The 14,695-nt window shown below is 43.1% G+C and overlaps 1 protein-coding gene across 1 annotated transcript in view; it reads right to left on the reverse strand.

Moving 5' to 3' along the window:
* MSH2 (mutS homolog 2) overlaps positions 1–7,490 on the reverse strand; it is a 79,206-nt gene extending 71,716 nt beyond the window's left edge. Inside the window, exon 1 of the mRNA XM_059406121.1 lies at positions 7,215–7,490. Coding sequence (XP_059262104.1) covers positions 7,215–7,425 — 211 coding nt within the window. The 5' untranslated portion in view covers positions 7,426–7,490. The remainder of the gene's footprint in view (positions 1–7,214) is intronic.
* Between the last annotated feature and the right edge of the window lie 7,205 nt (positions 7,491–14,695).

A 14,695-nucleotide genomic window follows, 5' to 3' on the forward strand; every position in this document is an offset into this window, starting at 1 on the left:
GGCTCTCTGCTCAGCAGGGAGCCTGCTTCCTCCTCTCTCTCTCTGCCTGCCTCTCTGCCTACTTGTGATCTCTGTCTGTCAAATAAATAAATAAATAAATAAATGAAATTAAAATAAAATATAGTCAATCAGGGGCGCCTGGGTGGATCAGTGGGTTAAAGCCTCTGCCTTTGGCTCAGGTCATGATCCCAGGGTCCTGGGATAGAGCCCAGCACATGGCTCTCTGCTCAGCAGGGAGCCTGCTTCCTCCTCTCTCTCTCTGCCTGCCTCTCTGCCTACTTGTGATCTCTATCGGTCAAATAAATAAATAAATAAAATCTTAAAAAGATAATAATAAAATAAAATACATTCAATCAGTTCAAACTTGGAACAAAACACTATTTAGGACACCAATTTCAACTCAGTAAGTTTAACAGTCACATTTTCTTACAGACTTGAATACCATGTGACTGCTGTTTTTTTAGGTTGCATTTAGACAGCAAGTTGCATGAGAATTATGTTTACTCTAGAATCCCATTCAACAAGGTCTGTACTCACGTTCTGAGGCATGGGCAAGACTGAAGGCCTCCAGCCTGCAACAGGCTCGTATCTCCCAACTAACACTCAGGATCAGAACCTCAGTGGAATGGTCAGCCCTATCTAAATTATTTCCTGGTTTTGCCTATAACTCTTACCATTTTGCCCGAGACTCTCCCAGTTTTAATACTGAAAGTTTGGTGTTCCAGAAGCCCCCACAGTCCCAAGCAAATGAGAATGATTGGTCAGCCTACCAACCCATCTAGTTAAATTCCCTGTGAGTAACATTATTCAAAAGATGAGACATCATAAAAATAAAAACAAGGGGAAAAAAAAACTTCAAGAAAAACAGCACAGGCACCAGGGTGGCTCAGTCAGTTAAGCGTCCAACTCTTGGTTTCTGCTGAGGTCATGATCTCATGGTCTTGAGATCAAGCCCCACGTTTGGTTCTGCGTGGAATCCACTAGAGATTCTCTCCCTTTGCCCCTCCTCCTATTAGTACAGACTCGCTCTCTAAAATAAATAAATATTTAAAAAAAAAAAAAAGGCAGCAAACTAGAGTTAATATAAAATCAGAGAATTTCTCCCAAAGGTTCTGATAAACACCACTGTGAATTTTACCAGCAACTTCCAGTAAATACAATAGTGAGTTTCAAAAACAGTTTTTCATATCATCCTTTAAATTAAAAGGCAAAATGTAAAATCCAACTCAGCAAAAACAATTCTGAGAGGGGGAAAAAACAAGATTAGTCTGGTAAAATTCTGAAACAGGTCTTAAATCAAACCAGGATATGCCAGCCGAACTGTCTGCCCAGCACAGGGTTTTTCAAGTACTTGATATTGAATGCCATTACAGGCCGAACAAACACTCTCAGATCCACAAGCCCCACCCCTCCCTATTATACCCAACTACTTTGCACATCAATGTTATCTACCTGGGTCCAGAGCAAACTGGTCAAAACTTTCTACTGCCACTTTTTTAAAAAGAGATTTTATTTATTTATTTATTTATTTGAAAGAGAGAGAGAGAGAGAATGAATATGAAAGGAGAGAGGTCAGCGGGAGAAGCAGACTCCCCACAGCACAGGAAGCCTATGTGGGATTCGATCCTGAAAGTCCAGGATCATGACCTGATCCGAAGGCAGTCGCTCAACCAACTGAGCCACCCAGGAGTCCCTCCACCCACAACACTTTGAACAGAAACAGAGTCACAACAGTGGTGATTTCTTAAGAGCTGGTGGAGTGGAGAGACAAGTGAGATGATTCCTCTCCCCCATGGCCTCCTCTACCTCTATTGCTAATAAGACAGTCCAGCCACCCAACTGCCAAAGTTATCCTACGAAGTTACTATTTCTCTCAAAGGAGTTTTTGTGACACACTGGGTGGTGGTGCATTTTAAGGCTTATTTACTGATGAGCAACGAAAGTGCTAGTCTACGTTCCTGGTGAAGAGACTGGCATTGTATGCTTTACCTAACCTGCTGGGAAGTAAAACTGATGTGGTGTAAAATAAGAGAACAGGAACAGAAAGGTACCCAGCCTCCACCTAGGGTACAGCAGAAGGAATAGCCTCAGGTTCATGTAAGATTCTTTGAGAATAATTTGGAGCCCCCAACCTCATTGAAATGACAATTACCATGTGTCTGCTACATGTGGGCATCATGCTAGGGGCTAGAGTTCAGAGGAAGACACTGCTTAAAACACAGGTTCTACTAAGAGCTTTCAGTCTATTGGAATACACAGGCAACAGGTAGAATAAATGCTATGTCTAGGGTAAAAAGGCCCAAGAGCAGCGAATACCTAAGGGGTAGGGCAGCTAACCAGGCAGTCTTAACAGGGAAATCAAGAAAGGCTCCCAACAGGAGATGTTTTCTAAGCTGAATTATGACCAAAAAAAAAAAAAAAAGGGAGGCAAAACCCAAGTAATTTTCTTTTTCAGTGACTCAGAGTTCTTATCCATAAATTGGAGCTCGGTACTGACCCATCTCACAGGGCTTTTTAAAAATAATACTGTAATCATTAATGTTGAAGATTAAAAGTAGCTTAAAAGACGTAGTCTACCTGCCAGTAGAATGAACCAGAGAGGAAACAGAAAGCCAACTCTGAAAGAGGGGATTGGGATCCAGACCACAGCAAAAGGCTCATCTCTTCACTGGCACAATAGGGAGGAAAGAATGGGTACAGATGAAATTAAAAAGTACAGGTACAAGAAATAACCCAAATGTCTGTGAACTGGCAAATGGGTAAAAACAAAATATGATATATCAATACAATAGAGTATTTTTTGGCAATAAAAAGAAATGAAGTACTGATAGCAGAGATGAACCTGAAAATATTAAGTGAAAGAAGTCAGTGAAGACCACATATTTTATGATTCCATTTTTTAAAAGATTTTATTTCTTTCTTTGAGATAGATACAGCAGGCAAGCATGAGCAAGGGGAAGGGGCAGAGGGAGAAGCACACTTTCCACTGAGCAGGGAGCCAGAAGCAGGACCTGGTCCCAAGACCCTGAGATCATGACCTGAGCCTGAGGCAGATGCTTAACAAACTGAGCCACCCAGGTGCCCTTAGGATTCCATTTTTATGCAATGTCCAGGGTAAGTGAAATCTAGATAGATGAGAGGTTAGTGGTTGCCCAGCATTGGGAGAATGAGGGGGAACGGCGGGGGGTGTGACTGCTAATGGGTACAGGGTTTCTTTTGGGGACAGACAAAAATGTTTTGAAAATTTACTGTGGGGGCACCTGGCTGGTTCAGTTGGTAGAACATCCATCTGACTCTTGATCTCAGGGTCTTGAGGTCAAGCCCACGTTGGGTGTAGAGATTACTTTAAAAACGAATATATAAATAAGTAAGATATACTGTGGTGGGGCACCTGGGTGGCTCAGTCAGCTGAGCATCCAACTCTTAGCTCAGGTCTTGATCTCAGGGTGCTGAGTTCAAGACCCATGTGTGGCTTGGGCATGGAGCCTACTTTAAAAAAAAAAAGATGTATTGCCATGATGGTTGCTTAACTTTGTGAATATACTAAAATCCACTGAATTATAAAACAGAACACTGAAATGTTTACATGTGTCAATCAAAAGTAAATGCATGAATCATACTGTATGTGAATAGTATCTCAACAAACCTGTTATATTATAAAAAGTATCCTTTTGGGGCGCCTGGGTGGCTCAGTGGATTAAAGCCTCTGCCTTTGGCTCAGGTCATGATCCCAGAACCTTGGGATCCAGCCCCACATCGGGCTCTCTGCTCAGGAGGGAGCCTGCTTCCTCCTCTCCCCCAGCCTGCCTCTCTGCCTACTTGTGATCTCTGTCAAATTAAAAAATAAAATCTTAAAAAAAAAAAAAAGGATCCTTGAAGGCAGGAATTGAGAGCATTCTAACAATTTGTCTTCTACAGTCAGAGACAAGTTTGACTGCTAAAGAATGTGGGAAAAGGTCAGAGGCTCTGAGATTTGCCTCAAGTGCAAGTGCACGTGACCCTCATCAGGTTATTTATAATTCATCAGGCCTTACAGTCCAGGTATAATTTACCAATCTAGGGTCATTTCTCAATAAGCAATGCTGCCTAGAAACATAACTAACCTTAATTTGATCAGGGTTACCAGGTGGAATAGAGAAGCACAGAAAAAGGTTGTTAATAACCCTTTACCTAAATGGTCTAATGTTGAAATGAAGGAAAATTCTTTCCAAGAAACAAGTATTCACAGCCTCACACCAACATCTATTATTTAAAAAGATGCTCAGTTACACTGCATCTTGTACAGTGAAAACCCCAAGACACCCACTTTGGGGATCTCCAAGACATTTTTGAGGACCTCCCTCTTTCACTTATTTCAGCCAATTTCTAGTAACAAATGATCAACCTTTTTTTTTTTTTCTAATTTTATTTATTTGACAGACAGAGATCACAAGTAGGCAGAGAGGCAGGCAGAGAGAGAGGGGAAACAGGCTCCCTGCTGAGCAGAGAGCCCAATGTGGGGCTCCATCCCAAGACCCTGAGATCATGACCTGAGCCGAAGGCAGAGGCTTTAACCCACTGAGCCACCCAGGTGCCCCATCAATCTTTTTCTAACTGTTATTATCCAGGGCGCCTGGGTGGCTCAGATTGTTAATCGTCTGCCTTCAGCTCAAGTCATGATCTCCTGGTCCCGGGATCCAGCCCCATTGTCCGGCTCCCAGCTCAGCAGGGGAGTCTGCTTCTCCCTCTCCATCTCCCTCTCCGCCTGCTTGTGCTCTATCTCAAATGAATAAATAAAATCTATAATTATTTAATTTAAAAAATTTCACTGTTACTATCCTACCCGAACATATAATAGGACAATCTTTTACCTAAAATGTGTGTTTGGCATAAATGTTTAACCTAAGAACTAGATGCTTAAGAATAACTCACATTTACTTGCTAATCTCTGAAAAGTTAAATTCACCGTTAACACCATTCTCAATATGAACAGGAAGTGACTAGATTATTCTTAGGAATGCACCCAGTAAACGCCTACATTTTAACTTTCAAGAGCAATGAAAGGAAAAATTGTTTTTTTTTTTTTTTTTAAAAGATTTTTTTTTTATTTATTTATTTGACAGAGAGAAATCACAAGTAGTCGGAGAGGCAGGCAGAGAGAGAGAGAGGAGGAAGCAGGGTCCCCGCTGAGCAGAGAGCCCGATGCGGGACTCGATCCCAGGACCCTGAGATCATGACCTGAGCCGAAGGCAGCGGCTTAACCCACTGAGCCACCCAGGCGCCCCGGAAAAATTGTTTTTTAAAAAGTCTACTCCACTCGGGGGCACCTGCGTGGCTCAGTGGGTTAAAGCCTCTGCCTTCGGCTCAGGTCAAGATCCCGGGGTCCTGGGATCAAACCCCGCATCGGGCTCTCTGCTCAGCGGGGAGCCTGCTTCCCTTCCTCTCTCTCTACCTGCCTCTCTGCCTACTTCAAATAAATAAATAAAATCTTTAAAAAAAAAAAAATTTAAAAAAATTAAAAAAATAAAAAAATAAAAAGTCTATACTCCACTATATAAGATACTGGGTATTCATACTAAACTTCCTTCCCAGTAAATGGGTGTAAAGCTTAGCATCCATTATTCGTTTCATAATCTAAATTAGAAAAATAAAAACATTAGAATCATTAACGGGCGCTTAAAAAAAATCAGTGATTCAATTTACAGAACCATATAAGTATGTTTAGAACTTTTTACATCATTTTAAATGATTAAATTATTCTAAGCTGCATAATACAAAAATAGGATAACTACATTTACTAGCCTTGAGTAACTTTAAAACCGGAAAGTAACTTAGACCATCATTAACTATGAAGCCATCCATCCCTCCCTATCTCTGGCTGGTCTTCATTGATCCTAACACCTCTCCTCTTGCCCCTTCTAACTGAGCCCCCATCTTACAGCCAAACATCCAACACACCTCTCCACCTTTACTTAAGTTATCCAACTTCTGGGCCTACAGCATAAAATTTCAACTCAGCACAACGGAAAAAAAAGCCTTGGATCCTCTGACCCCACCCACCTGGGCCACCCTCCTCCCGGTTTTCTGTTCCAGGGACACCAATCGGCCTTTTTTCAGACCCTCTCCACAGCGAAAGCCTAGTCCTTCAAGACGCAAGAGAAATTTATTCTCATCCAGTGTTGCTTCTGTGGTCTCCAATCGTTGCCATTCCTGCTTTTCTAGGCCTCTTCAACAACTTGCTATGGAGCACACACTTCCACAGTTCTTCACTTTCAATAACTGATTATTTCTGCCTTGCTCTCCACTAGAGTGAGCTCTGTGAAGGCAAAGATACTGTCTTTCCCAGTGTCCATAACCCTCTCTGACACAGCAACACTCAATAAATTTTTGCCAGATAAATGAAACATTAACATTCCATCTGCATGTGGTAAAGGCAGGACTAGAACCCACGTCTCCTCACTACACCCTCCCCCTCACTCCGTTATGATGGAAGAATGCTCCATCACAACGGTGCCGGGGAGTTAAGCAATCAACACGAAACCTCTAGAACGTCTAGCTCACATAGTGTGAAAAGTCTGCAGCCTTACAAGGAGAGATAATGCGAGAGACATGGGGCTGGATTACGGAGGGCACGCACAGCCGACCTGAGGCCAAGACAAACGTGCCTAGTCCAAAGTCACAGATGTTAAGTGGAGGCGCCGCGACGCGAATCCAAGAATTGTGGCTCCAAGTCCGAGGTCCTGACCACTTGACACTGCTGCCTATCAATAGCAACCCGTTCCAGATCCCGGCACTGAACCAGAGTTAAGTGGAGGGTGGGCAAAACCACAACGATAACATGAAATGTTCTCCCAAGCCCCCTTCTATTTTAAATCTCACTCCTGGGCCGGAGTTTGCGGGGAGATCTACAGGGCCAAGGCGGGGCCGCGGGCAGACACCCATGCGACCGCTGTGCAATTAAAAAAAAAAAAAAAAAAAACTAATGTATTAAAACGCCGGGCAGAGGGGACGTTCCTTCCTTGTCTCCAGTTAGTTCAGGTCTGGGGCCGCTGCAGAGGGACCGACTCAAGGGCGGAGGCGGGGCAGGGGCGGATGGCGCCCCACTTGGCCGAGGCAGCGGCCAGAAGAAGCGCCATACCTGGGAGGCAGCGACGTCCCCGCCCCTGTAACTCCTTGCCCTAGAGTCCGCTCGCTGCCCACCGCCCGAGGGGAGCCCGCGCAGCCCCTGCCCTCACCTGCCGGCCCTATGTACTTGATTACCCCCTGGGTCTTGAACACTTCTCGGGCGGCCAGCAGCGCGTCCTCGTGGTGCGCCGTGTAGAAATCGCCCCGGTCGAAGAGGCGCACCGTGGTGGTCGGCTTCTCCGGCATGGCCTGGAAGAAGCGCACGAAGCCGACCTCGGACGCGCTCTCCAGCTGCAGCGTCTCCTTCGGCTGCACCGCCATTTCGGAACCTCTCCGCTGACTGCCAAAAGGAACTGCGCGACCCCGCACCCCCTAAGCTGTTTCCCGCCTCCCTTCCCTCCCTCCCGTGCGGCGTCCGGCCTTTGCTGAGACGCCCAATCAGCACCCACCGCTGCTTTTTGGTGGGTGGGAGTCCGCCGCGGTAGCCAATCATAAGCGGACGCGGCCCAGCTTCCCGCGCACGCTGACGACTCTTGCCTACTGCGCATGCGTAAGCCTAGGTCGCGCGCCGACCCTGGCAGACAGCCATCCTGAAAAGATTTCAGGTCCAGGTGGTGCTTTCTGCTGCGCTCGCGTGAAATCTGGGTGGATGAATAGTTAGGGAAGGCGGCCAGGTGGGCCGTTCTGGCGGTTTTTAGTTTGTTATGTACCCAGAAGCATGAGAGTGAAAGCAGAAAGAAACTCGAGAACAAGGAAAAACTAGCCTTTCTCCCCATCCTACTACATTTTTTTAAAAAACTTCACCTCCTCTCTGAGCGCTAATGTACTGAATCGTTGAATCACTATATTGTACACCTGTAACAACACTACGTTCATGCAACGTGGGAGGTTTGGGGGGTAGGAAAAGAATAAATGAAACAAGATGGGATCGGGAGGGAGACAAACCATGCGAAACTCAATCTCGCAGAACAAACTGAGGGTTGCTGGGGGGATGGACATTGGGAGGGGTGTGTGCTGTGGCGAGTGCTGTGAAGTGTGTAAACCTGGTGAGTCACAGACCTGTACCCCTGGGGATAAAAATACATTGTTTATTTAAAAAAATTGAAAATTAAAAAACTGCACCCCTCTCTCCCTTTTCCTTGTTAAGCAAACTGACCAACATCAAAATTATAGGTTTTTCCATTGCCTCCTTATTGTTCTGTACTAGCCACATTCTTGTTTCCTCCACTCCTTAAATGACTGATTGATTAAAAAACATGTGGCCTTCTATGTGCTACCCTCTTCTAGAATTCGAGGTTCACTAGTAATGTTCAGTTTACACTCAAATAAATGAATTCAGATGATACAGTAAGTAAATTAACAGTAGTAAACTGTTAGAAAATAACTGTATCGGTGAAAAGAAAGGATGAATTTTATTTATTTATTTATTTATTTATTTATTTTTAATATTGAGCAAAGACCTACAGGTCAGGATGTGTCCTGCAGTTACCTGCCTTAGGAATGGTATTGCACGCTCCTGTTTGGCTCACACTTACCCTGTGGAAGCGGCCCCAACCCTGACTCAGCAGCAGAATTACTGGGGAGTGGGAGTGGGAGGGCTTTCCAAAGGTATTCCTGGGCCCCATGCACATATAAAGGTTTGGAATTTCTGAAGGTGGGGTATTGGGATCTTTTTAAAAACTTCTGCCTGTGGGATGCCTGGGTGGCTCAGTGGGTTAAAGCCTCTGCCTTCAGTTTAGGTCACGGTCCCAGGGTCCTGGGATGGAATTCTGCACCGGGGCTCTCTGCTCAGCAGGGAGCCTGCTTCTCTGCCTCTCTGCCTACTTGTGATCTCTGTCTGTCAAATAAATAAATAAAAATCTTAAAAAAAAAAAAAAAATCCACTGAGTGGCTCAGTGGATTGGGCCTCTGCCTTCAGCTCAGGTCATGATCTCAGGGTCATGGGATCGAGCCCCGCATCTGGCTCTCTGCTCCGCAGGAATCCTGCTTCTCCCTCTCTCTCTGCCTGCCTCTCTGCCTACCTGCGATGTATCTCTCTGTCAGATAAAAGAATTAGTGGTCAATGTATAATCCGGAGGCGCTTAGCTGTTAAAATACCCAGACAAAACCTTAGGAAAAAATAAATAAATACAAACCTCTCTGGGTAGGTCTGACAATCAGCTCAGTTCTGAAACCACTGGCCTGCAAGTGAAAATCCAAATACCTTGGGACACAGAGGAAGTCTGGATCATCTGACTTCAGACTACTTTCCAACAGACTTACATCCCCCACAGCCTGCAGTACTCACTGCAGCTCTGGAATCTGGGCCAGTAAATTCCCCTTCCCCAGCGCCTGGCTGTCTCAATCCATAGAGCACAAGACTACTTATCTCAGGGTCCTGGGTTCAAGCCCCACGCTGGGCTGAGAGCTTACCGAAAAATAATAATTATAATTAAAATAAATTCCCCTTCTCTTTTGACACTTGTAGCTCCAACACAAAATTGTCCCTCTTCTGGAATGGCCCTTTCCTGCTCTTCGTGTAGCAAATTGCTAGTATTCATTCTTTCTTCAGGCCCAAAAGTATCCTCAGTCAAACCTGCCCAGTTCCTGCAGATATACTTAGTTGCATTATCCTCTGGAGTACCACCTTCTTCATATTCATATTACAACAAAATTCGCTGCATTGCTTCTTTGAGCACTTAGAGAAGCCACCAATGGGTGTTTATGTTTGTAGTTAATGATAATGGCTACTGTTCATCAGCATTCATTGACTATCAAGTGTTTTCCTTATTTTTACATGTGTTTACTGTTTTAATCTTTGAAACTCTAGGTATTACGTCCTATTGTTATACTTATTCTACAAATGAAGAAATGGAAACAGAGAGATATAAAGTCACTTGCCCAAGATTACAGAGTTAGCAATAAGTGATAGAGCTAGAGTTCTGTTTTGCTCCAGATTCTGTATGCTTACTCATCTGTGTGATATAGTTTTTTTAATGTTGGTATGTTGGTGGGGCCCAGAGCCGACAGCCAAGAAAGAATTCCTGAGACATCTTTGGTGCAAAAAGATTTTATTAAAACACAAGGACAGGACCTATGGGCAGAAAGAGCAGCTGCTCTCTGCCTGCTGCCTCCTGCTGCCCTGGGATTATGAGGGACAGCTGATTACATACCTTAGGGCTGAAGGGAGTAAAGATAAAGGAAGTTCTAAAAGGATTTTCATATGCTAAAGATTCAGGATCCTTTTGTCAAAGGACTTCAGGTAATAAGGGCATTTAATTTTATCTACATTTCCTTCTGCCTTTGTTTCCCACATCATGTGGACCATAAGGCCTGGCACCTATTGGGTGTGCAGGAAATGTTTGTAAATGAATGGGCTGTGGATCTCAATAACTGCTTCTATATGATAACTTGGCTTTGAGTGTCACCTCATCTCTCCCCCATTTCCCAGTTTGTGTCCTAAATAGTTCAGAGGGAAGCAGCATGGTAATAATAAGATCTTTCTCCAGGGTTGAGGTGAGGATTAATGGAGGTAATAGCTTTGAAAATATTTTGCAATCTTGGAGCAACTGGGTAGCTCTGTTGGTTAAGCATCTGCCTTTGGCTCAGGCAGGTCATGATCCCAGGGTGCTGGGATCAATTCCCACGTCAGGTTCCCTGCTAAATGAGGAACCTGCTTCTCCCTCTGCCTGTCAATCCCCCTGTTTGTGTGTGCGCTCTCTCTCTCTGGCAAATAAGTAAATAAAGTCTTAAAAAAAAAAAAAATCATCCACCATCATCAAGTGGGATTTATTCCTGGGATGCAAGGGTGGTCAATATACACAAATCACTCAACATGAAACATCACAACAATAAAAGAAAGGATAAGAACCATGTGATCAGTTGAGTAGGTATATAAAAAACATCTGGCAAAGTACAACATCCATTCATGACACAAACGCTCAACAAAGTAGGTTTAGAGGGAACATACTTCAACACAAGAAAGGCCACATATGAAAAACCACAGTTAATATCATACTCAATAGTGAAAAACTAAGAGCTTTACCCCTCAGGTCAGGAGCAAGATAAGGATGTCTGCTCTTGATGAGGGAGCACGAAGCTGGCTGAAGACAAAGCAAAAGCTGGCGCCTTGCACCCCCCTCTCCATCCGCTCCCCCTCAGTCATATGTGTAGCATCTCTCAGGCAGCCCTGACTGCCAAGAACAATAAGCAAATAGTTAACTTGCAGGGATCACAATCCTGCAAGACCTGAGTCTCCCTTGGCTTACAAATGTCCTAAATCTCACTAACAAAGACGATTGATAGCAGGATTGTGACATCCCTCCAAAAAGTCTCCCAACTATCTTAATGTTAATGGCTGGTCTAAAGACAACATTGATCAAGCTGCAAGGGCAAGGCCTCCGGTAGGCAGGCCTACTTGTGACCTCTGTCTGTCAAATAAATAAAATCTTTTAAAAAAACAAAAAGAAAAAGAAAAACAAAACTTCATCACTCTCACCACTTTTATTTACTCACTGGAAGTCCCAGCCATAGCAACTGGACAAGAAAAAAGAATAAAAGGCATCCAAATTGGTAAGGAAGAAATAAAACTTTATTATTTGCAGATGGCATAATACTACATATAGAAAACTATAAATATAGATTCCACCAAAAATAACTACTGGGGGGGGGGGCGCCTGGGTGTCTCAGTGGGTTAAGCCTCTGCCTTCAGTTCAGGTCATGATCTCAGGGTCCTGGGATCAAGCCCCACATCAGGCTCTCTGCTCGGTGGGGAGCCTGCTTCCCCCAACTCTCTCTCTGCCTGCCTCTCTGCCTACTTGTGATCTGTCAAATAAATAAATAAAATCCTAAAAAAAAAAAAAAAAAAAAAAAAACTAGGACTGATAAATTAATTCAGTAAGACTACAGGGTACAAAATCAATGTACATAAATCCATTGTGTTTCTATATACTAATAATAAAGCAGCAGAGAAATTAAGAAATCAATCCCATTTACAATTACACCAAAAAATAATAAAATACTTTGGAATAAACCTAACCAAAGAGGTGAAAGACCTGCACTTTAAAGATTTTGTTTTTAATTTCATTTATTTATTTGAGACACAGAGAGCACAGAGGAAGAAGGAGAGGGAGAAACAGACTCCCCACTGAGCAGAATGTGATTGTCACCTGAGACAAAGGCAGACACCTAATGTCTGAGCCACCCAGGCACCCTGCTTATAGTTTTTAATGTACAGGTCTTGGGGCACCTGGGTAGCTCAGTTAGTTAAGCATCTGCCTTCAGTTCAGGTCACGATCTCAGGGTGCTGGAATCGAGCCCCACATTGGGCTCCCTGCTTGGCAGGAAGCCTCCTTCTCCCTTTCATACTCCCCTTGCCTATGTTCCTTTTCTTGCAGTCTCTCTCTCTCTCTCTCTCTCTCTCAAGTGAATAAATAAGGAAAAAAAAAAAAAAAACACCACCCTATCAAGCAATGGGGGAACCTGGGTGGCTCAGTAGGTTAAGTGTCTGTCTGACTCTTAGTTTCGGCTCCAGGTTATGATCTCAGGGTCATGAGATTGAGCTCCTCCTCAAACTCCACTCAGCGCAGAATCTGCTTGAGATTCTCTCTCTCCCATTCCCCCTCTTGCTTGTCCTTGCTCTCCCTCTCTCTCCTTTTACTTCTAATAAGTAAGTAAATAAAATCTTTCTTTAAAAAAGCTATCAAACATTGATGAAAGAAATTCAAGGTAACACAAACAAATGGAAGGTATTCCATGTTTATGGACTGGAAGAACAAATATTGCTAAAATGTCCATACTACGCAAAGCAATGTACAGATTTAATATAATCCCTATCAAAATACTAACAGCATTTTTCACAGGACTTCAATAAGCAATCCTAAAGTTTGTGTAGAGCCACAAAAGACCCTGAATAGCCAAAGCAATCCTGAAAAAGATAAACAAAGCTGGAGGTGTTAACAATTCCAGATTTCAAATTATACTACAAAGCAATAGTAATCAAAACAGTATGGTATTAGCACAAAAACACACACAGATCCATGGAACAGAATACAAAGTCCAGAAATAAACCCATGATTATGTGGTCAATCTTTGACGAAGGAGGCAAGAACATCCAATGAGAAAAAGACAGTCTCTTCAACAAATGGTGCTGGGAAAACTGGACAAATGCAAAAGAATGAAGTTGGACCAATTTCTTACACCATACACACAAAAAAACTCAAGATGGATTAAGGACCTAAATATGAGACCTGAAACCATAAAAACCCCAGAAGAGAGCACAGGAAATAATTTCTCCAACATTAGCTGTAATGATAGGTCTCTTCCAGCAAGGTAAAGAAAAGCAAAAATAAACTATTGGGACTATACCTCCAAACAAAAAGCTTCCACACAGCAAAGGAAACTATCAACAAAACTAAAAGCCTACTGAATAGGAGAATATATTTGCAAATGATATCCAATAAGGGGTTAGTATCCAAAAATATATAAAGTACTTATATAACAACAACATAAAACCAAACAATCCAATTAAAAATAGGCAGAAAACATGAAGACATTTCTCCAAAGAAGACATACAGATGGCCAACAGACATAGAAAATGATCCTCAGTATCACTCATCATCAGAGAAATGCAAATCAAAACAATCAGATATCATCTCACACCAGTCAGAATGGCTTAAAAAAAAAAAAAAAAAAAAGGCACAAGAAATGGGGCACCCAGCTGGCTCCGTCAGAAGATCATGCAGCTCGCGATATCAGAGATGTGTTTGAGCCCCACATTTGGTGCAAAGATTACATGAAAACAAATAGTACATTTATTGTGATGAGCAGAGTATTGTACAGAATTCTAGCACACCTGAAACTAATACAACACTGTATGTGAACTACACTGGAATTAAAATAAAATTTTTAAAAAATTAAAAGTTTGGTAAGAAAAGAAAAAGGAATGGTACCTCGTTAGGGAGGTCAGTGGGAATTTTTAAAGGAATTTGGGGGGATGTTTTAGGATGATGGAAAAGAGTTGTGAAATTATGTTCTATCAGAAGTGTATTTATGGAGGACAAACTTTCCTCTACCCACTTAGGTCCAGTTCCTGGCAGTATGTGAATTAATCTGACAGAAGGCAGATCAGCAGGAGGGTTTTTAGTATTATATCCACAGGAGCAGAAAATTTTAATAAGGCTGAATCCTGAGAACATCAGTATTTCAGAGTCAGGGGAGACTAACACCAGTTAGAAAATCTGTAAGTAACATACTGGGGTAGGAAATGAGAGAGTCATCATGGTGATTAGCTGTGAAGAAATCACATGATTAAACACTGGGGAAAAAGGGCCATTGACAATTGGTAGGTCAGTGTTGTCTTTACAAGCATAGCTTCAGAAGAAAGGACAGAAATGTGAAGGCATGGATTGAAGAACATGTTATTATCGATTTATTGCCTTTTAAGTGCACATCCACTTTTTTCGCCTGCTCTGTAAAGATGCACCTGAAGCTTTGTCAGTAGAGGGCGCAGCACAGACAGAACAAGAGGAAAGGGGTTAGCTCCCCTTGCAACACCTACTATTTCCCAGGGGCACTGCACCCAGGGCTTCTCCAGCACTCACTCTTCTGTGGG

Source organism: Mustela nigripes, chromosome 7 (genome assembly GCF_022355385.1).
Source record: "Mustela nigripes isolate SB6536 chromosome 7, MUSNIG.SB6536, whole genome shotgun sequence".
Classification (NCBI taxonomy): domain Eukaryota; kingdom Metazoa; phylum Chordata; class Mammalia; order Carnivora; family Mustelidae; genus Mustela; species Mustela nigripes.